The 23,441-nt window shown below is 38.0% G+C and overlaps 1 protein-coding gene across 4 annotated transcripts in view; it reads right to left on the bottom strand.

Annotated features, from left to right (window-relative positions):
• Positions 1 to 5,681: 5,681 nt before the first annotated feature.
• Positions 5,682 to 23,441, bottom strand: part of Hr3 (Hormone receptor 3) — a 349,911-nt gene continuing 332,151 nt past the window's right edge. For 2 of the 4 annotated variants that reach the window (XM_065225002.1, XM_065224999.1), the window contains exons 3-11: positions 12,973 to 13,138; positions 12,734 to 12,900; positions 12,034 to 12,501; positions 11,668 to 11,856; positions 11,386 to 11,489; positions 11,175 to 11,321; positions 10,878 to 11,121; positions 10,615 to 10,765; positions 5,682 to 5,809 (exon numbers count right to left, since the gene is read on the bottom strand). In XM_065225002.1, the coding sequence (XP_065081074.1) occupies positions 5,686 to 5,809; positions 10,615 to 10,765; positions 10,878 to 11,121; positions 11,175 to 11,321; positions 11,386 to 11,489; positions 11,668 to 11,856; positions 12,034 to 12,501; positions 12,734 to 12,900; positions 12,973 to 13,138 (1,760 nt within the window). In that variant the 3' untranslated portion in view covers positions 5,682 to 5,685. The remainder of the gene's footprint in view (positions 5,810 to 10,614; positions 10,766 to 10,877; positions 11,122 to 11,174; positions 11,322 to 11,385; positions 11,490 to 11,667; positions 11,857 to 12,033; positions 12,502 to 12,733; positions 12,901 to 12,972; positions 13,139 to 23,441) is intronic. The other 2 variants (XM_065225000.1, XM_065225001.1) reach the window with 2 other exon arrangements.

The following is a 23,441-nucleotide window of genomic DNA, read 5'->3' on the forward strand; positions in this document are numbered from 1 at the left end:
AGTAGCACGTGAGAGTAATGGTTGAATATGTTGCGTTGCGTGCGTATGTGTGTGTGAGTGTTTGTTGTGTTAGTCAGTATGAATGCGATTATTAACTGAAACAAATGCATTCAATGATTTGGAGGTGAAGTTTGTTTGATATTAAATCGGATTTGTGTCTAACGATGAATTCGGAGTAAGGTTTTCAGTGCAGGATGACAAGTTTTGTTTTGTTACCTAGATAATAGATTTTACAAGATTGAAGAAAGCTTCCGTATGTTGTTTGTGTTTTATTCTCAAGTGAGTCTTAATTAGTTGCAATGGTTGATGCTGAACATAGGCGGGACTCGGGGATGAAATTTGAACGAAAAATGGGGTTGCAATTTCAATTGGTTGGGGTCTTCTTATTTGTGTTAGAATACTCGCTTTCGATCGGTATATATTTGTGCGTTTGGAGGATTGCTATCTTATCGTTTGTTACTTGCCATCATTCGGTAGAGACAGAGTTTCTTATTTTTTATATATGTAAGTACACGGCGACAATCGATCAGTTGAAGTTGTTATTTTCAACATTTGAAATGGTTTCAGACAATAATTTCGAACAAAAATCGATCGTATACCAAGTGCAGTTTTGAACAATGACGATGATGATGATGGTCAACAACCAATTAAAACTCAGTTCAATGATAGATTCGTTATGTTTTTTTTTTCGGTATTTTGTTAGTCTTCCAACATGCTTTGTTTTGTTGTGTTAGTAATACATTTAAATTTGCACTAATTTCGATAGAACCGAAATCTACTCAAACTGTATCTTGTTTGGGATTAGTTTTGTAAATTTTTCTAGAGTGTGATAGAAATGAAACGAAAGAATTATAAACCGGTCCTTTCTTCAACTAATTTATTCAACAGTGTTATGCTTATTTATTTACCTACTGCTTTTTTTAGTGAATCGGAAAAGATTTATATGTTACTCATATGTATAATAGTGATCTTCATTTAGCTAGGGTTATCCTCAATAAAAATGATGCATAACTACAATAGAGATCTGTGATTTTTCTGCAGAAAAAGATCAGAAATAAAAAAGAAACAACAATCATAAGGATTAATCAGTTTATTAATCGTTCAATATAATTATTATGTATAATAGATTATAATATTCAGTGAAACTTAAAACCTACCCGAATTTCGCTATTTTTTCTATGTTTTTTTTTGTTTTCTCAAGATTTGCTTGTTTGCGTATCTTATGAAATTCATACAAGGTGTGTTGCCTTCTCGGTTTGTTTCTCTTTAACCATGCCTTCTGCTTAAAGATGCTTTTTAAATTAATTTAAATTATATTAGAGTTTTCCTTACTTTTCTCAGTTACTTTTCTCAGCTTAAACTTATTGTGTTATATTTATGTATAGAATTTAGATAACTATTCTTACTTTACCGTAATGACGAATTTACTCCTTCGAATTTATGATTAGAAAAAAAAAATCAATTACTACTAAATTTCTTTTCCTTCTTCTCCTCTTCTTACTGTTTGTCTGTATGTGTGTTTGTGTGTGTGTGTGTTTTTTTTGAGAGAGTGCTTATCTCGTTCTTCACTGCTTGCTCAGTAATTGTTGTTTCGCTTCTGCTTTCTTTAAATATATTTTTTTATATTGTATATTATGTAATATATATCATTTAAGGCAATTAATTCTTACATTCATGAAAAGAAAACGGGGACAGACCAGCAGCTAGACTCGTGGCAGTCAAATTTAATGCGAAAATGTTACAGTCAGTTTGAAATTAACGTTGTTCTCCAGTCCGCCCAAGTGCTGGCTCATCCGCCGTCCAAATATATATTCGATTTACGTTTCAACATGTGTGTATGTGTGTGGTTTTCTTCCTCTGTGTAATTAATTTACTGTTACAGATTTCTGATTTCTCTTTGTCTGCTTGTATGTGTTTATTTAAACGTTCTTCTGTAATTGTTTTAATTTATATTTTTTTAAATATATATAATTTTTATCATTCTTTTATATATAGAAGCACCCATACATTTATAAGTTCTCATTTTCCGAGCTGCAGTAAGGATTACTGCAAACTGTGTAACTTTTCCGTTTCCGCATTCGCCTCTCCTACTACTTCCGTATGTTTTCCGTTCGACATCCTACAGATTTCTACTAAACTGCAACATTCGTCTTGTGGAAGTGTGCGATTTCATCCTACCGTTTCTCCCCTTTCTTTCGTGATCTTCCACCTGTACAAGATTTTTTCCTATCAACTAAAAAAACATCTTTCCGTTCCCTAGTAGTAAATCAGTGCGCGCGCCTCTCTTCTGCTTCCTGCTCCGAACCTGCTGTTTTTTGTTTTGCTTCCGTTGTTGAAGTTGTTCTGTGCTGTTCATTTCATATTCCCATTCGTTTGTTTGCATTCATGTTTCGTCGGTTTTCGAATTTCCAAAATTCATGCTCGTGTTGTTTCAGTTGGTTTGTATTTTTGTTTTCCAAAAATTTAGAAAAAGAACCTATGTCTAAATTCAGTACGATTTGTTTTTGTTTCCTTACAATTTTCTATGGAGGGGTCTTTTATGTTTTTTTTTTGTTCTAATAATTATCAGTTTTGGTTGTTTTTCTAGAGTCTCGCTTGTTGAATTGTTGACGCGAGCAGTTTTGCATCTGCTTTCAGAGTGTTTGGAGAGAAAGAGATAGAGAGATTTTCTTTGTTCACTAGTCTGTTGCTAAAAATTAACTTTTGATTCTCAGTAGTTGTATGTAGTCTTTTGCGTTAAATAACACTAACAGAGGGGATGATGGGAGAGGGAGGGGGGTATTTCTGGTTCGTCGTGTAAAAAACAGTAACCATTATTGTTTAAAACAAAAGCTGATGTAAAAAACGGTAAAAAGGAACACATTTACAGACAAAACTGGAGTACACAACTGGGTGTGAAACTGGTACAAAGAGTTCCAACTACTTCCTCTCAGGAAAAAGGACATTTCTAAGGCAAACAGAGCTCCTAAAGCCAATTGGACTGAGTCTCATCCGTCGTTTCCTAGAATAGTAAATGGTATTCGTTTCGCATCTAACTGCGGCTTCCTAGCATTTTTTTCAAGTCTTTAATTTCCACTCACATTTTTCTCGTGTTATTTTCCTGCTAATACTGTTTTGAACCCTTCCACATGTTTTACTTTTATCGACTTTTGTTTCATTTTCGATTACTTCCCTAAATTTTACCTACAGTGAGAAAAAACTGAAAACGTTTCCTTTTTTTTACAGTATTTGCTTCCCTAAACTAAAACAAAAATAAAATTCCGAAAACGAATATTATCGAAGAGGCGGTACTTTTCTACGAGCTTAGCAAGACCAAAGAAAAATACAACTAGTACGGAAAACACCGAAAAACCGGGACCATTCAGTTTCGCGTTCGCTTTCTTGTCGAATTTTTGTTTTGTTTTTGATTTTTACTTTTCCAACAAAAATGGAAAATTTTCCTACCTAAAGAGAATAGAAAATCAAAAAGATAACGGACAAAGCGATTTAGAGAGAAAGAGATTCTATTTTTGCATTTTATATCATTTTCTCTTCAACTTAACACTCCACTCTGTAACACCTGTGTGAAACCTCAACACCTTGCTGTCTTCCTCGCTGCCAGGGATAGCGAAAAGTATCCAATAAAAACAAATCTCAATCACTTTTCCTTAGTTTTGACCATTCGTGACTTTTTTCCGAACACGAAGTTTGTACGTTTGCCGCGCGATTGAAGAAAAAATAAATAAAATCAAAACAGAAGGAAATTTATAATCGAAGAAACAAATTTACGCAACATTTTTCTGGCTGTGTTCTGTACTAAAATCGGAGAACCCAAACATGTTGGTGTTCTCCTTTCTCGTTTCCTCGTTCGAACATTTCACAATCTGTATGTTTGTATGTGTGTGTGTATGTGTGTCTTGACATTTGTGTTTGTGTGCTTGCTAAAAAAAATCTAAACTTATCACACTAATATGTATAAATTTCACCTATAACTTACATCAATCTTTTCTTTTCCTTTCATTTTTTTAAAATAAAAAAAAAATCCTCAAGAAGACAATAAGCGAAAACAAAAAAATATAAATTAAAACTTTTAAAATAATATAACAATCATTAAATTCATTTACATCAACAACTAATTACTATCGCTCTCAGTGTGTGTCTGCGTGTGTGTGTGTGTGTGTGTGAGTGTGTGTATTTTTTCTGTGTTTTGTTATATTTCCTATGGTTTTCTTCGCTATTGCGCGCCGTTGCCTTCCACACCGCGCAGTCCACCGGAGACGAGCCTAGCAGTACCAACTAAAGCTTCAACTAACCAACCAAAACTACCACCGCGAATCGGCGCTCGTTTCGATACAGTGTACATGCAGCGAAGAAAACGCTTCAAGCGTCATTTCGCATTTCTGTGTTTTGTATGTGTATGTGTGTTGTTACTTGAACTATGTCTCGCGGACTCGCGGGAAGACACGCTTGCATGCAACTACTCCCTCGCATTTATAGTTTCACACACTTCGCTTCCGCGCCTAAATCTATGTATGCAACGCAAATTCTGACTGTTAGCACCCTTTCAACTTCGCCTCAACCGCGATTGAACACAACATTTTTTTTCAATCTCCCGCGCACATGACCATGAGACACGGCCAATGAGAGTAACTCAACATTGAGTCCGAATATGATTCAAAATTGCAAAAGAGTGAATGAGTAAAATTTTCCTTGATCATGAGGAACATCGGAAGATATTTCACTCACTGAGTAGAATTTTGTTAGATTTTCCTCAAATTTACACGGTTGATGAGACTAGCTCAGTAACTGAGTCGAATTCAACCCAAAATTGCAAAAGTGGGAATACTTAGTGAGTAGTATTTTCTTCACTCTTCTGCGAAAAACTGTTAAAAATCGACCAACATTTTACTCAGTCTAGGAGTATACTAAAAGATCGAGTGAAATGTCTCTCGATTTACCTCATATTTAAGAAGTTGTTCCTGAAAAATCGTGGAAGCAAATTTACTCATTCACTAAGTAACCCCACTTTTTGTAATTTTGAGTCAAATTCGACACAATTTTGAGCCGCTCTCATTAGCCGTGCAAGCTGTTTTCCTCCCGGAAAAGTGAGGAAAAATTGACTCACTCCCTGAGGAACCCCACTGTTTGCAATTTTGAGTTGAATTCGACTCAGTTATTGAGCTACACTCATCGACCGTGGAGGAAGGAAACTGAAAACACTTTTGAAGCATTGGCTGTTGCATTCTAGTACTGCGTGCGATGCGACGCGACACTGTGACACCCGTCCGCCTATTTCGTTTGAGTGATAACTTCACCGTTCTGCTGGATGATGATGATGAAGGTGTTGTTATCGCTGACCTGAACCGATGCCGCTGCCGGAGCCGTCGAACTTTCCAACTTGCAATCTTCTACCGTTTCCGTTTCCATTGTGCTTCCCTCCATATATTGCTCTTGTTGTTGCTGTGCTGGGGAATGATGATGATGTTGGTTGCTGTCGTGGTTGTTGGGGTGATAAACGTCGTCACATGTTTCCGAGGATGCTGCTGATGACACAGATAATGATGGTGCGAGGTCCGAGTTGTGCTGCTTTGGAAGTGATTGCTGCTGCTGTGGCTGTTGCGATTGTTGCTGCTGCTGCTCTTGTTGTTGCTGTTGTTGTTGTTGTTGTTGTGGTAGTGGTTGTTGCGGTTGAGGGGGGTGATCCTGTTATGTCATTAGATCTTGCTGGGAGTCGATCGAGAATAGCTCCTTATACAGCGCGGGGAAAACGTACTGCGGGTGGTCTTGCTTGAACTTTTGCAGCGCTTCCATGTGCATGATCGACAGTTCACTGAAATGGGGGGAAAATGGCGGAAATTTAGAATGGCGTCATTGAAGAGTGGTTGATTTAGTACAACATATCGGGCGGCTCCATTGTGCGTTGCTATGAGGAGGATTTATGATTGATGGTATTTTTCGAATTTAAGATACGTGATTTTCATCTTGGACTACTGGTTTTTGTTACGTTTCAAATTGCATAGGTATGGCCGTTCGGAACGCTGAGTTTCAAAATTGTTTCGAACTACTCAACAGTTCTAAAATTTGTAACTGTCAAAAACGAAACTGCAACACGTTCAGCCCGACTCACAGTTTTAAGAGATGTTTGGTATTCATTCCTACATATGAGTGCGTGTGCAAGTTTTGTTTGCTTGGGTGATTTTAGTACGAACGGATAAGGTTATTCTGATTCAAGAACGTTTCCTGGAACAAGATAATCCGCTCGAAAAAGAGAGGTAAAGTGCGGGTTGTGCTAAGTAGGCCCAACATTAGATCTTAACGTAGGCCTTAGACGACATCTGCGTTGCTCTAATTTGAGTCCATACTTGATGGGCACCAAATATGGCCGACATGATGACGGATTTGCACTGCCACTTCAAATTTTCCAGAGTGCAAATCTCGGAAACTTCATAAACTTCACACTTTGCAGATGCAACTCCATGTTTGCTGCTCTGCATCATACGTTGGGAACCATTTTCGTATTGTTGGAGCTTATAGTTGTGCCCTTCATTTTTTTAAGTGAAGAAGAGATTAATCAAATGAGACTTTAATAGACTAGCTTCAGAAATAATCAGCAGCAAATATTAAAATAGATATTATGTTGATGCATTGTTCATCCAAGATGTTAAAATCCATTACGACGGTAAGCCCTTAAAGAACCTCTCATGCTTCAAAGAAGGAAAAAAAAATTAGCTAGAAATGTCATCAGATGAAACATTTGAAACTCGAAAGAACGAAATGTTTTAAAGATGGAAAAATCTGCTATATCAAAGGTTCAAAATGTCCCATCTGAAAATGTTCCTATTTGCGAGATCTTTCGAATATTTGCAAATTCTTAGTTCTTACAACATTTTCTACGCCTATGATCTTCACATTTTTCTAATGTTCACAGTCCTGAAATCCAAATTGGAAACCATCAACTTTGGAATAAGCTTGATTACCCGTTACACCCTTTAATAGAAATGACGTCTGAGACAAAGATGTAGGAATCTGGATTGCCATTTCTGGAAAAATACACACTGAAATAAATCATAAATTATTGTAAAAACATGATGAAACTTGTAAAAAACTTCAATAAAAAAAGTGCATTTTTAAGATTTCAACTTTCTAAATTTTACTTAAAGTTGATTTTCTATGATTTGGTAATTTCTACTTAGCTTTCATTAACATAACATAGTTTTTTGTTGTTAAAGTTTTACAGTTTTTGATTAATATTTTGAAGCAAATTTGTGATTTTTTTCAGTGTTTAATTGCAAAACACTTCAGAGGTGAATCAGTAATCCCTTCATTTGTGCGGCTGGTTTTTGGCTGTCCTTCAATCAATTACGCTGATTTTTTGTATGTGATTAGTGTCAACCATTGACTAGTTAGAAAATCAGCTCAAATGGTTGAACGACAGCCGATAAACAGCGGTGGGTGTACGGTACCACCCACTGCATAAATGGAGAGATTACTGTATTACTGTATTACTGATGAATTTTAAAGATTTTCTCAAAATAATTGAATGGAGAGTTACAATTCTGAAGAAAGTTTCAAGGGAGTTCCGAGAAGAATTCGCAGGCAGCTTTGAGGATTTTTGGGAGCCATCCAATAAAGTTATGAGAATAATTCCAAGGGTGATTTCAGGAGAATTGACAAGAGAATTTCATAAGATTAATGAATAGGCAATCTTGAGGTGACTTGCAACGAAATTTTGAAAAGAAAGTCAAGGAAATTCAGGGAAGATTTTCAATGGCTTTCTGATGATATTTCTAATGCCATTCCGATTAGAATTTCATGAAAATATATTTCTAACGATAGTTTTATAGGAATTCTCAAGACAGTCCTAACTCTACAAACAGGTTTTTAGGGAATTACCAGGAGAATTCAAAGGGATTTTCGAGAAAAATCTCTGATTAAATATCCGAAGAATTTCTGAAAATATTCCAAGGCAATTTTAAGGAGAATTCAAAGATATGTTTTCAAACAAATCTTAGTCTCCTCTTATTTAGTTCCAGTGTTGGAAAAGTTCGCGATATTTCACGAAGTTCACCAAGGGGAAAGTTCGCGAGTCATAGTGAGTTTTCGCGAACTTTTCCATCACTGTTTAGTTCAAGATAATTTTCCCGAGTAGTGCAATTCCCTAGCAGCACACTTGTGGCAATTTGGTTGACATAACTTTTATGTAACTTATTTTAGTCACAATCAAGTTGCTGCAACTTATTTTGACGGTTGTGTGCTTAAGGCACAACTTTGTAGCTTTACTATGACTGAATTTAGTCCCATTAAAGTTATCACAACCAGTCTACACCAAGTGTGCTACTACAGTTGTCTACTAGGCTTAATTCCAAACAATTATGAAGTGAATTACATGATTATTTTGCGGTTAATTTATGGGGACTTTTTAGGAGGTTTCTAAGGGAATCTCATTCTGAGGATAGGGTTAACTTTGTAAGGATAATTCCAATGTTAAGATTCAAGGGCAATTCCAAGGGAGAATTCCAAGGGAATTTCAAGGAAATTCAAATGAAAGTTGCAATTTGGGGATTTGCAGGAGAATTTCAGGGTAATTTAAAAAAAAAAAATCGGAGATAGTTCTGAACTGAATATTGAAACAATTATTAAAGAGATTTTATTCAGAGGATAGTTTCATATGAATTGTTAAAATAGTTATTTTTGTAGAAGCTTCAAGTAAACTCTGATCAATTGTTTTTTTAGAATACCTGGGAACTCCTATGAATTGTCAGGAGAATTCCGAAGCTCATTCCAATACAATTTTGAGCTAGGTTCCAGAGAAAATCTTAAGAATGTTTCAAGGGAATATAAGCGAGAATTGTGGGGAGAAATTTTGCCGAAGTTTGACTAGAATTAATAATAAGTCTAGGAGGACTGTAGAGTAAATTTCCAGAATTTTGTGGATAGAATCCTTGCAGTGTTGTGCAAAGAATTTTTACAGCGTTTTGGAGAAAATTTCAATGGAATAGCACCCCACAGGAGAATCCTGTCATTATTCTAGAGGAATTCTTAAAAAAAAAAAGTCTTAGGAAATTTTGGGATGCTTCTAAGGAAATTCTCAAGAAAAGTGCAAAGAAATCCTGGAATGCGCTTCAAAGAAATTGTAAAGGTAATTTAAACCTAGATTTTTATCTTAAGAATCCGGTCACAGACAAATGTTTTCAGCAGCATTCAGCATTTTCAAAAATAAATACGAGATCCCGAAACATTCTTTCTTCTTCTTCTTGGCATATCAAGCTTATTGCATATTGCATATTAGGTTATTGTGTGCTCTCAACTTAGTGTTCTAGATTCACTTCCACAGTTATTAATTGAGAGCTTTCGATGCCTGTACCATTTTTGCATTGGTATAATTGTGTGACAAGTCCAATCATACTTCTATGCCCAGGGAAGTCGAGGAATTTTCCAACCCGAAAAATTCCTAGACCGGACCGGGAATTGAACCCAGCCACCTCCAGCATGGTCTTGCTTTGTAGCTGCGCCTGTACCGACTGAGCTAAGGGAGGCCCCAGATCCCGAAACATCCAACATTTATTGAGATCTCATGCTTAGGAAAACATTCAAGAGAGAATTACTGGGACTTAGGTTCATAGTTCACGACATTCTGAGACTAGAAAGATTGACGCTTCAGGCTTGGAAAATTTTCCAGGACGCCGTTCAATTCATTATTCGGAACGGGAAGTAATGTTCACGGTTTTGGAAGATAAAATGATTTCAAGAATCTAATGCCTTGTTTAGACTACATGTTATAATAATTGGCCAGTGTCTAAGACTAACAGAAATATATTTAAGAGGCTGCTTATCAAAACATTCTTGAGACTGGCAAGTACAACAAAATCAGGTGACAGAGATATTAAGATCAATTAATACTCTGCCAGAAATCACAAATATGATCGATATTTAGAATCAACATCTAGATGTAGTTTTAAAAGCTAAGCTCTAATGCCCCAGACAACCAGAATGCACGTATAGTCAAAGTTATTTTCGTGATATACAAACATATATACAAACAAACAATTCGTATAGAATGCAAATAAATGACTTATACGTACAAAAGTGGAGGCCGTATACGTGCATATTTTAATTTTATATTAAACAAGTTGATTTAACATCGTATACGATTTAATCTGTTATAACGATTTCATTTTGAAAAGTCTTACGATGTAATCCGATTTAATTTGTGATACAGTACGGCCGAAAAATGAGTCATCGCATATAGGTCAGAAACTTGCATTCTATACGATTTAACTTAAACATAATGCGAGGTATGTCACTCCTATATGTGATTTTGACTTAAACTGTAGTAATTTACGATACTGTCTGTACATTGTTATACGACTTCTGGTTGTCTGGGACATGTATTTGTCAGACGCAATAAGTTTCACCAATGTAATTGCTTCTTGTTGTCTTTACTGTTTTGCAATCCAGAATGATTCCTAATAACTCTTGATTCCTACTGCAGAGCCCAACAAACAACTGAATAAGCAATTTTTTAGCTGAAGAAGCTTGTTTTTGCCTGAATAAGCTCTTATTCAACATTCAATGTTTGTTGGGAGGTTTGGAGAGCATTCGCCAACGCTTCACACACACAAAAAATAAACTTACCGGAAGGTTGGGATTTTATTCAGCAGAATCTCCAGCACCGTCACGTCACCCTTGAGCGGCGCGTGGTTCGCCTCGATCTCCTGCCGTATGGCCGACATGCTCATCTCGAACAATCGCTGAATTTCCGTATTACCTCGGACGCCGTTTCGTTCTGGAAAGGGTTAATGTGAGCCCATTATTAGCACAATCCGATCAACTTCGTGGGATTTCGGTTTTTTTTTCATCCAGCAGTACCGACACTAGAATACAACTGCCCTACTCACCAGGCCAAAGCAACACCAAACTCTGGTACAGTGCCAGTTCCGTCTCCGTCAGCTTCAGCTCGGCGATGCTCTTCGCAGTTTCGAATATGCACGCCACCAGTTTCATCTCGAACGAGTCGGACGTGTAGAACACCTCCTGCGGTAGCATGATGTCCCCGTACAGGACGGAGTTAGTTGAGAGATCCATCAGTCGAGACATGCGGACGATAGCCAGCTCGAACGAGCCCGTCTTGAGCAGGAGAATCTGGAACCAGGAATAGTGAGTTTTTGGTTGTCAGGATGGGATAAGTATCATACCTGGTCGTCTTGACTTAACCGCATGAAGCCCGGTATCAGTTTGGCGAACTCGATGATTTGCTGAATCATTGCCGTCAGCTTCTCCGCGCAGTCCAACCACAGTTCCTCTTGGCTCATGTTCTTGTAGTACAGAATGCGGGTGACGTCCTGTAGATGATGGGAATTCTCAATTGAGATTGTTTGCTATAAGTCGGCAAAATGTTGAACCTACCTGTGACTTCCGGAACATTTCATGCACAACATCCAGTTTGTGGTTGGTATTGGCATGCGCTTCCGCAAGGGTCTTTATCAACACGTCATTGATGTCGCCTTCGGCTGTAAGTAGAAGAACAACGGGAAAGTCGATTCGTTAGTTCTCTGTAAGATTCCGGACCAACGATTAGTGATTGTTAGTATTCCAACAGGTACAACAGACACCAACGAACGGAACAAGCTACGGAGAGACATTTGATGTGTAAACGAAAAGACACCCACGCGGAGAGAACCACATTACCCCATTTGGTGTGCGAATCGCAGGAGCTGTCGTCCTCGCCGAACGAAACCGGTGTATTCTGGCTGGCTGGATGGTGCGAGTGGGGCACCCCGATACCATCGGCCCCTCCGTTGGTACCGTTGCCAACCGAGGACACCGGGTTCTGCTGGCAGCAGTCGCTACGTCTTATGCTGTTACCTGGTGTGACTTCTGCGCGCCATTGTGGTGCCATCCCGGTGGAACGTCCAAGCGACCATCAACGATCAGATCGGATCGGATCGGATCGGATCAGAGAGAAAGAGAGCATGGGTAGTAGGGTTAAAGAAGGGAGTTAGTGTTAAAACCGGGGGTGTGCTGTTAGTAAAATACGATTTTGGGGGACTTCACCTGAACCGGAAACAACGGTTTGTGCCAAACCGGCGGGACCGGTCGTGACAGCAGAGGGTAGCAGATTGGGATTGACCATCTGCTGTTGGCTGTTCGGCGAGGGCAGGAAGGTCGTCGAGTCTACGAAGCTTCCCACGAGGCTATCGACGCCCGTAAGCTGCTCCTGCTTGATGGTGATAATTGTACTATTTGTGCTGTTGTTGTTGTTGTTGTTGTTGTTGTTAGCGGCGCCGGAGGTTGCATTCGGAAGCGTTGTTATTGCTGTTTGCTGATTTGGATTCTGCTGCTGCTGTTGTTGGGTCAATTGTTGCTGCTGTTGACCTGGTTGTTGTTGTGGTTGCGGCTGTTGACCACCACCTCCACCGGCGCTATTGTTGCTATTAGTGGTGGTCGTTGCAGTCTGTTGAACTCGTGCCAAACGAATATCGTTCAGCGTTATTGCTCGATGGTTTGGTGAGCCGTCCTTGTCTGGAAGGTGGGTTAGTATTGAAGGAATGCATATGTACAACCCGAGTAACGATTGAAAAGAATTCTCGAAAGATCGCCTTCAAGAAGCGTTACTCGGGAATACAGAACACACACACACACGCACACGCACACAGGTGCCCATCACCGCGTTCTGGGTTAGTCTTTATAACATGCTTCTACCGTAATGTAGTAGACTTTACAATTGACAATCAGGTAAAATTGCGGTACTTACTGTGTCCACTTATGAAATCTGAGTCTATTATCGTACTTCTAGGTTCATAAGTTGTTGTACTATCCACGTAATCTGCCGAGATGTCGTAGCCCATCGTCTGTTGAGGAGTGACCGACGTCGAATAGCCATAGGGACTGCCATAACCCACTTCACTGTTGTACGCATATCTACCGGATCAAAGAAAAGTAATTTCAAAGCTTTTACTAAGGGAAACTGTTCCTGCGGGGGGTGGGTCCTACCCGTTGTAACTGTGATGGAGCTGGTCACTACTCGAGGGCGTCTGGGTGTCGAACACTGAACTGTCGGGCGCCGCATCGCTCTGGGCACGCATCTGGGCTCGATGAAACCGTACCTCGTCTTCGACCTTTTCCCGCTGCTTCTTCGACATTCGACCGAATTTGACCGCTGAAATGGAAAAAGAAAGATGATGCAAAACAGTCAAAATCAGATTCCGAGTTCCGTGTACGGGTGGTTGGTGATGTCTGTCGCTGATAGCGATTTGAATGAAAATAAGCACACGTGTTTTCCTACAGCCAGGCAAAACCGATAATCCTCTTATATGCAAAAACCGAGCAGTGCATCAACCGAGTATGCTGCTCTCTCGGACGACGCGGTGGTGTGAGTATTGATTTTTAATCCTTTGCTGCAACAGTAGCGGCAGCCGCAGCAGCATCTGGTTAGTGGTGAGAATGGGGGTAAACGGTATAAATCAGGATAATTGAAATCTTCGTTTTGAGTCTACGCTCATCGATATCCACGTGCTTGTTAGCCACACGTGAACGACGACTGCACATATTTTGTATTGATCCGAGTCCATTCACCGAAGCTGAAGAATGGTAGGCAGCCCGATTGCAGCATCAGGGCAATGCTTCTACGGTAAGTACAAGCCTCCAGCTGGAATGTGCAATTCCAGTTGCATAAATGACCCAGATTTGTCTTTCCATGGTGGCACAAATGAGCCATAGCTTTATGATTGGAAATTTGTGGGAACACAATCTCAAACTTCATCTGATTTCGAGAACATTTTGTCACATAGCCTGCAATACTTATTCTTTGAATGGAAGAATAAATCTGCAAATCTGCAAATCAGGCCAACAACTTACACTCCTATTAATCTTAGTCTAAGTATTAGGTTAAGCAGCCGAAGATTATTCGTTATAAGTTGCAGAGGATGAAAATTGTTTCCTGTAAGTTGCAGACGGTTCGTGCTTCGATCGATCGTTTCACAAGATAAAAATGCCTAAAGATTGTTTGTAATAAGGCCTTCTTTGGCTATATTACGTCCCCACTGCCGGCTTATGTAGGCTCTCAACTCAGTGTTCTATCAACACTTCCACAGTAGTTAATTGAGAGCTTTCTAAGCCTGTACCAATTACGCATTAGTATATATACAATCATTCTCCTATGCCCGGGGAAGTCGAGAAATTTTCCAATCCTAAACATTCCTAGACCGGGAATCGAACCCAGCCGCCTCTATCGTTCGTAATATGTTGCAAAGGGTCTAAAATCATTTCTAATAAATTTGAAAAGTCGAAAATCATTTCTTATACGTTGTTTTCTTATGAATTGTAGACGCTTCGTGCCCCGATCGGGTTTATAATTTCAGAAGTCAAAAATCGATTTTGATGAGACGCGCACCCAACCAAGGGATGTAAGATTTGCTTACAATTATGAGGGATTCATCATCGGGGGGATATACCGAGCTGCGTTCCAATGCAAGAAAATGGAGAAAGACAAATGTGGAATAAAATGGAAAAAAAGGTTATCGACTGGGACTCGAACCATGAACGTTGCGATTATCACACCTGTGCTTTCTCCACACTCAAAAAATTCCACACGTTTGATCGAAGTGTTTAAACACTTGATTTTTTAAATGCACAATCATATTTATTTTAAATGTATTTCACCTTGGTTCAATGTGTTATACACGTTAATTTATAGTGTTTCAAACTTTGAAATGTTGAAAATCTTTCACTATCTATTCAAGTGTTTTCCATTTGAATACGATGGGAATTGCTTGCAAAGAAAAGTAAACATCAAAAACATGAGTTGTGACTTTATCCTATCAACCCGCCTCATATATGAGAACAACCGTGGCACAGTGAGATCGAACGAAGACTCCGGCAGCAGCACACCCCAACAGTCCATGATCGAATCCCAAACCAGACCCATTAAAAAGATATGTGAAAGCTCTGGCCTCTGGCAGTTTTGTTTATATATTTTTCGATTCATTATTAGAGTCGGTAAAGTAGAAGTCGATAAAGTAGAATATTGAACTATGATGTGCAAAGTTATTGATATCATCAAATGAGGCACATAGAATCCAAGTGTGTCACAATCCAAATCCATAGTATTCAGGCATGATTCATAGCATAAGATTCTCACATGAAATTAATGTGTTTCACAATAAGCGCAAAATTAAGTGTGAGACATATGATGATGACGTGTGGAATTTTTTGAGTGTATGCTTTTTTCTGCTAAACGGGAATTGGAAAGAATCGTAACAAGTGTGTGCGTCGTTCTACAATGTTACGAATAAAATGCTTGCTGGTATAGTCGAAAGCGTAGACAGAACACGATATAAAAAAGATAAAAATCATTACATCGTCTTCTAGGTTAACTTATACCATTCACTGCGGTATTCACTGTGGAGGATGATAGGAAATGCAGCTAACATTCAATTTAATACATTTATGGTTTACGTGCAGATACCGACAAACATATTATATATGTTGTCTAATCAAAAATTCATATCTCATATGTTGCCAAACCCGAAAACTAGTTACTCGAAATATTTGCTACTAAGCTTCGAATGTCAACCACGTACTGAAAATTGCTGTTAATAATTTGAAAATGATAAACGTAGTTTCTTTCAAGTTACAGAATAAAACAAAACGTTTGGATTTAGTTGCACAAGGCGAATATCGTTCTTACTGAATTGTAGCGATCAAAATTAGTTTCTTATAAATTTCAGACGCTTAAAAATTTTCATTATTAGTTGTCGTAGCCGTAAATCAATTGTTGCGGAGTAATATTTTTCAAAAATTGCACCAATGCGATTTAAACTAGAACCGATAACCGTTTCTAATAAGTTTCAGAAGAGGCTGCTTAGCTAAAAATGTCAAATCTCAAAAGATTTATACGTGCTGATCAGATATTTTTTAATTTTTGTGTTCTAATTTTTTCACATAAAACGATTTAAAAGATCCCAAAAATAGCTTAAATTTTTTTATTCATATTTTTACTAAAGCAAAAAGGTTGCTATCTATTTTTATTAGAAATTTAAAAGAGATTTTCTTCGAAAAAGAGGACCCTCAGCATCTCTAATTGGAGCAATCAAATTTTCTAACTTTTGATTCCATTTGAAAGATCGTTTTTTTTTTTAATTTTGGTGAAATAAATGCGTGGGCGTTTTTGTTTAAAACATTAAATTTAATTTACAATAGGGGAAATGGCTCTAATGTTGGCCTATGGATCTAATATTGGGCCCATCGCTAAAAATCTGCTATTTATCATTTGTATCTAGATAAACGCTTCATTGGGACGGTACTAATAGATATTTTTGGTCGCTATTAAAAATTTAGTCGATTGCTGAATTGATGTATGGGCCCAAATTAGGGGCATTTAGGCCGACATAACATCCATTTCCCTTAGGTCATATATTTCAGCAAACACTAGGTATAACTTTTCAAATAAAAGAGATAACTACTAAGTTGCTTCAGCAAAAATATGCGTCATAAAAAGTTCTAAAATTAACTTCAAACATTTTTTACAAGCAATGCACGTATAAACAGATTTTTAAAGAAATCCGATTTTTTAGGGGCCAATCTAACCTGCTTGTTTAAAAAAAAAATCATAACTCATGATTATAAGAGATAAAAAAAATATGGTGTCTAAAAGTGTCTGGAACAAGATCGATCTTTTTATGCTAGTGGCTAGTGGGTGGTCCATAAAATTGGTCAATTGAAAATACAAACTTTTTTATTATTTGTGATAGACCAATCAATTTGAAGCAACACAGACATCACATTTATATCTCTTATGGTTCATGAGTTATGATTATTTCAAACAAGCAGGTTAGGGTGGCCCCTAGAAAATTGTTTTTCTTTAAATTTCTTTTTATACGTTCACTTCTCGTGTAAACTTTGTTCTATATATTTTTAGAACTTTTAGTGATGCATATTTTCACTGAAGCAACTTGGTTATCTCTTCTTTTTGAAAATTTTGGGCAATATTTTGCTGAATTTAAAATTTTAATCAAAAATAAAAAAAATGATCGCAGTTTTCTCACACAAATAACGAGATTTTAAATGGAATCAAAAGTTTGAAAATCGGTTTGCTCCATTTAGAGATATTGAAAATAGAAAAGAGCAATTTTTTCGAAGAAAATCACCTTTAACTTTCTAATTAAAAAAGATAGCAACCTGGTTGGTTTACCAAAAATATGCGTCATCAAAAGTTCTAAAGGTGTCCACAAAAACTTTTTTTTTTACGAGAAATGAACGTATGAAAAGATATTCCAAAAGAACTGATTTTTAAGGGCCACCCTAACCATAATCATAACTCATTCTTGTTTTTTTTTTTTAAATTAATTTATTTGAAAGACTCAATCACCGAAGGTTTACAGAGTCGAGACTTCTTGTTTGGCAGATTTACAAAACAATCTAAATCTAGTGAGTAAAGGCAGCGGCGCCGGTGGTGTAGTGGTAAACGTGATTATTTCTCACCCCAGCAGGCCTGGGTTCAATCCCAGTCGGCGACGCCGGGATGTTCTGAGGCATAATATCTCGGATCACGCCTTTCTTTGGGAAGGGGGGAGTAAAGCCGTTGGTCCCCGGTTCATGAGTTGATAAGTCGATAGGTAGGGTCTAGGTGTGGGAGCTGCCTCCCTGGCGTCGGTAGCGTTGGTGCTCAGCACGGAAAACAAGATCGGCGGAAAACAAATCGAGAAAAAAAAAATAGTGTGTAGAGGTGGTACAATGTCGGTAGGGGAGAATAGTCCATAATGCACCTCTGCTTTCCCGTTATGATGCCACAAAAGACCAGCTGGGAGCCGGGCCACGCAATGACGCGAAGGAGCTGCTTTCTTCATGCGTGACGGTTGAACCTGCTGTAGGACGAACTGTCAACGATGACAAAAGGAACGACGAACAATGATATACGGGCAGACGTCAATGAATTTATTAATATAATGTGTTCTAATAGAAAATATTGAATTTACTGGTGAAATTTGCTAACTAAAATGGTTGGATACTGGAATTGAAATATTACCGTTATATACCTAAATGGAAATTTGGAATAGATTACATGTCCTCGACCAAGCCGAACGATCGTAAGATTATTTCTCGGAGATTTGTATTTTCGTAGGCTCAGTATCCCAGCTGGTCTGTCTTTGTGGCATCACGTTACTTATTTTAGGATTTTATGTGCTCGTTAAATTCACGAATAGACAATCGGAAAGCTATGTTCAAAACAACGCGGGCCCATTTTACCTCAGGGATACGTGTTGGACCATCCTACCGGTTGTATAACTAAAGTTCAAGCGACATAAGGTTGAAAGACAAAAGGTCGAAAGACAAAAGGTCGAAAGACAAAAGGTCGAAGAACAAAAAGTTGACTGGAAGAAAGGTCTAATGGACATGAGGTCGAATTGAACTTAGAGGGACAAAACGCCGAAAAGAATAATCTGGTCAAATTGTTGGAGGATAAAAAGGGTGGTTAGCTCTTAAATATTTTTCCTTCTTTAAGTCATGAGCAGTTCTTTGGAAAATTTAGATAATAAATAGTTAATTTGCGTGTCCCGGCAATTTAAGAGACAAATAACTGACTTTCTCTAGAATACATCGCATATTTAAATCATGAACAGTTCTTTTGGAGTATTTGTATAGTATTTTTAAAGTTATTTGAAACTATACATTTTTAAACAATGTTTTGTCAATTTTGCTGTTGATTTTTTGAACTTTTATCCACTTTGACTTTATGCTCATTTTGACCTTTTGTCTATTCAACCTTATGTCCCATTGAATTTTTGTCCCACTAAGTTCAATGCGACCTTTTGTCCTTCTATGTTCAATTCGACCTTTTGTCCCTTTAAGTTCAATTCGACCTTTAGTCCATTCGACCTGTAGTCCATTGGATCTGTAGTCCATTCGACCTTTTGTCCATTTGATTTTTGTCCAAACAAGCTTATGCCCATTCGATCTTTTGTCCTCCGACCTTTTATCCTTCCGATGTTGCGGGACAAATAGGGTAGAGCGCTTCTTCGTCGTAATTGTCCATTTCCGTTCTATCGAGCAGAAAACATCAGTATAATCAATGATTTTACCGCGAAAAAATCAGTAATACGATTGTAGTGATGCGTTAGTTCACAACCCAACAAACAATTTGAGTTGATCAACAGCTGAATAAGCTTTTTTTTTAGCTGAAGAAGCTTATTTTTGCCTGGATACGCCCTTTTTCAACATTCAACGTTTGTTGAGAGGCTACCACACAAAGCCAATTAAAGCGTATTGTGTGAATATTTACACTGATTGTTCTCAAAACAAAAGAAGCGCTCCTAGAAAACTCGCTTTTTCTAATCCAAAGGCGTTTCAATTGAAACTCGTAGGACGAATTTGGAATCAAGAAGCAGTGTTAGATTTTTAACAATATCTTAACAATGTTTGCCTCGCCTCTTCATCAAATTCAAAGGAATCTATGGAAAGGGGAATAAATTTAGAAGTCATATTTGATAGACACGTTTAACTTATTGTTAAAACCCATTCAAAAAAGAGAGGTAAAGTGTGGGTTGTGCTTAGTAGGACGGAAATTAGATCAAAACCCTAGTCTAAAATGGAATGAAAGGTCGGAAAGATAATATGCTGAGCAAAGGAAGTAAATCGGACTTTGAGTAATTTCACTGAAATGGTCAAAAGTTATTCTCCTTCCAAAGAAAAAAAAAAAAAAAAAAACTATAGAACGCTCCAACTTAACATGCTCGAGAGTAATTTTTCTATGTTAGGGCCAGTGTTCGGAAAAACTCATAAACTGAAATCTCATGCATGAGTTTATTTGCTTATGAGTTTTGCCTAGCAAAATTCAACTGCGCAACAATCACCGATGAGTTTTCAGGTTAAAAAGTGGGGTAACTACTTATTTAAAACATAAGTAGTTCTTCGGCAGGTAAAAGGTATTAATATTTACACTTCAACTTACAGCACTTGAAAGTCCTTTCGATTTTTTTGAAATTTTGTTCATTCGAAGTTTTGTCTAGCTCGACCTTTTGTGCCTTCAAATTTCATTGCACCTTCTACCAAGTGACCAACAAGCCCGCTAATTCGCCTTTTTACAATATAAGGCTGATACACGGCTAACGTAGGACATGCTAAGCTTTATATTACCCGCATATTAGCTTTGTATTGCAAACAGGTGAATTAGCGGGCTTGTTGGTTACTTGGGCTGTCCATTCGACCTTTTTCTATTTGACCTTTTGTCCCTATCAAATCCATTTGAACTTTTGTCTTTCGAACTTTTGACAAAGATTTTTCCATGCAAAAATAAAGCACTTGTAAAAGTATTGTTTTGCGCTCAACAAATAATAAGGGACGTTTTTCCTCAAGAAACAAGTACTTTAAAACTAAAAATGGACGAACCGGTCACCGCAACTCATCATCATCACTCACTTCACAACCGCTTTCATGTCACTTCTACATTTTTCCATGCAATTAAATAGAGGAATAGAAAAAAAAATACGATGAGCTGAGCAAGCTGAACGAGTTCACTGAGCTGAGCGGGTCTAAGGGAAGAAAAAGAACGGCAACTTCCAGTGAATCGTTCAGTTCAGTGATTTGGCTCCAGAACGGAGCCGATGAGCTGTAGCTTTTTTCTATTGGTGAAGGGTGGCAAAACAAAACCCATATTTAGTTTAACATTCTTCCACTGTGTCAATTTTAAATTATTTCCAAATGAGCGATAGAGTTGTTTATTAAAAACTGGTTCATCTTAGTGAGCATTGAATCTGTTATTGGCTGCAATCTTTATTCCACTTTATAAAATATCATGATCCATCTTGAAACAGTAGTAGAGATATGGTGGAGCACGATTAGATAACCCCTGTCTTCGAATATATTTTCCCACTTCCTGCCTTTGATGCTGTTACCAAAGGACAGGCATACTCTCAACTTAGTATTCTTTGCAGAACTACTTCTACAGCTATTAAATGAGTACTTTCTTAGCCATCTAATGCATGGGTTTGTATTGGAGTGGATCAAAATATCAATTTTGCTCCACCAAGCTCAACCGATTCTAATCAGGTCCTGTTCATTTAATTTTCCCTATATTTGAGCTCATTTGGCTACAATCTCATACTACACTGGCCCTTTGAAGTTTATATGGGAATTACTATGGGAAAAGTAAACTTTTTGCTCTCATCGTCCAGCCTTTTTCATTATGTTCTTATGTGGAATTTTATCAACTACAATTTTGCTGAAGATCATTTTTTAATTGAACTTCAAGATAATTAGATATCCATTGATTTTGAAGCCCATATATTGTGTATAATGTGTAACAAACGCTCTATACCCAAAGGGAGGCAATAAAATTCCCAACCCCATACAGATTTTCTAGATTGGACCAGGAATCGAAACCCACCGCTTCCTGCTTGGTAAAACCGTTCCTTATCCGACTAGATGATCTGAAGCTTTTTAGGATATAAAGTATATGAATTCAGGTGGGCTTGAGTTCATCCATGTATGAAAATTAACGCTCAACGTATTCTCTAAGATGAGGTAATTGATGATTTGTTTGGCTAACTAATCTGCAGATAAATTGTACGATAAATATGTGTTTAAACTGACAACTCAGCAGTATCTGTCTGGTTGCTACCAGCACTGCATAAATGCCTCTTAAATTTGGCAAGCCGCCCAAAATCCCGACGCTTATCGATTGGGTTTTACTGTGTACTTCCAAAAATATCCAAGAACTTCTTTCCATTTTTTATCCCCATGATACGGATAACCAACCCGAGCGAGTAGCAACGATTTTCACGAAACGATAATGAACGAACGGAGCACTACCTGCTGTATGGAAACATCGATGGGGTAGGTCAGGTATGCGTGCCAAAACAGAACGCACGGCGGCACTTCGCCATCCCCGTTGTCTCTCTTCTCTGTACGAACCTTTAGATGCATTTCCAGCACGGGGATGGGGATTGGGTGGTGTGCCAGAGGTGGAAACATCTGCGATTGTGTCGCGCACATGCATCGGCCGCATGCATCCACCGACGACAACGACGACGGCAAGAATGGATGAAAAGTTATGTAATCGAGAGTAGAGGCGACTTTATGCTGAATGCTTTCGAGTGCGGAAACAGGGCGTGTACGCAGCAGCATGCTGTTTTTGTCTGCGATGTACACCCCATGATTAATGTGGCGATTAGAAGCGTGCGGCGGGATGCATATTGTGCCATGTTTTGTCGTTTGACATTCGGTGCCAACGAAGGTTCTTTACCCTTTCGATAAATTCTTACCATGCAAACTTTAAAACTATATGGTTAAAATTTCACCGCACTTCTCGGAAGCCTATACTGTGCACCGTGCGATAATCCCGGACCTGCGACAACGACTAACTGCTGTTCGTTCGTTCGTCCACTATCCACCTGCTCAAACATGTGAGTAACGGAATGCATGCAGCCCAGCCAAGGTGTGCATCATGATTATCGCCTACTCAACAAGCAAATAGACGACACATTTTGCCAATATCTTATTACATGGGTGCTGTAAGGCGAATTATCGGTTCGCTTTTGGGTAATTTATCAACCATAATAAACTTGTTTTTTCGCTGACCTAGTTTTGTCGTTTGTCATATCGTATCAGAGAAAGAGAGAGAGAGAGATAGAGAGATACGGGGAAAAAGAAGTCCGGTGTCATCGCCTACGAAACAGTTTATTTGTCATCCAGCATTTTGATGTGTGTGATAATCATTTAACATCATCATCAGCGGTCGCAACGATAGGCCGGTTAGACTGGTTCAGAATATTTACAAATTCAATGACCCAAGCAACACGCAAGTTCAATAGCAGTTAATATAGCCTTTATGTAACTGGATTTGGTTGTAAAGAAGTTTACTCAACATGTGTTACTCGGGGAAGCATACCACAATGAAACTAGAACTTTACGTTTGCTGCAAAGCTGCAAACATGAAGTTCCAATTTCATGAGCGTGGTTGCAACAATGTCTGAACTCTGAAAAACTCAAAGTGATTGGGCATGTCAGCCCTCATGGTCATTTGTGAACTCTTATCATTTTAAGAATTCTCTTGATTTTCTTGTTCATTATAGCTTTTCAGAGGCCAATATTGCTGTTTCAAGGCCATTGTGATGTACAATTTTGAAGCTTTTTGGAAGATTCGCCGTTTTGGCGATTTTATGATCCTTTTGGAGCTGTTTTAAGGCATTTTGGTATTTTAAGACCATTAAGGATTAAAAAAAAAAACACTTTTTGAGCTGTTAACTCAAAGAAACTTTCAATAATTTTGGTGTTCCTAAGAAAGTTTCAAGTTTGATGGCCATTTTTGGGTTGTTGATGTTGTTGTTGTTGTTTATTACATTTTTGGGTGTCTTCAAGATCATTTAGTTGTTTCAACAGGGCTTGAAATAACAATTTTAAGGCTTTCCTTAATATACAATATTATGTCAACTACCTCAATTTCCAACATTATTCTTGTTTAAATT

This window comes from Ochlerotatus camptorhynchus, unplaced genomic scaffold (genome assembly GCF_037179485.1).
Source record: "Ochlerotatus camptorhynchus isolate MF236.1 unplaced genomic scaffold, CSIRO-AGI_Acam_v1.1 ptg000220l, whole genome shotgun sequence".
Taxonomy (NCBI): Eukaryota; Metazoa; Arthropoda; class Insecta; order Diptera; family Culicidae; genus Ochlerotatus; species Ochlerotatus camptorhynchus.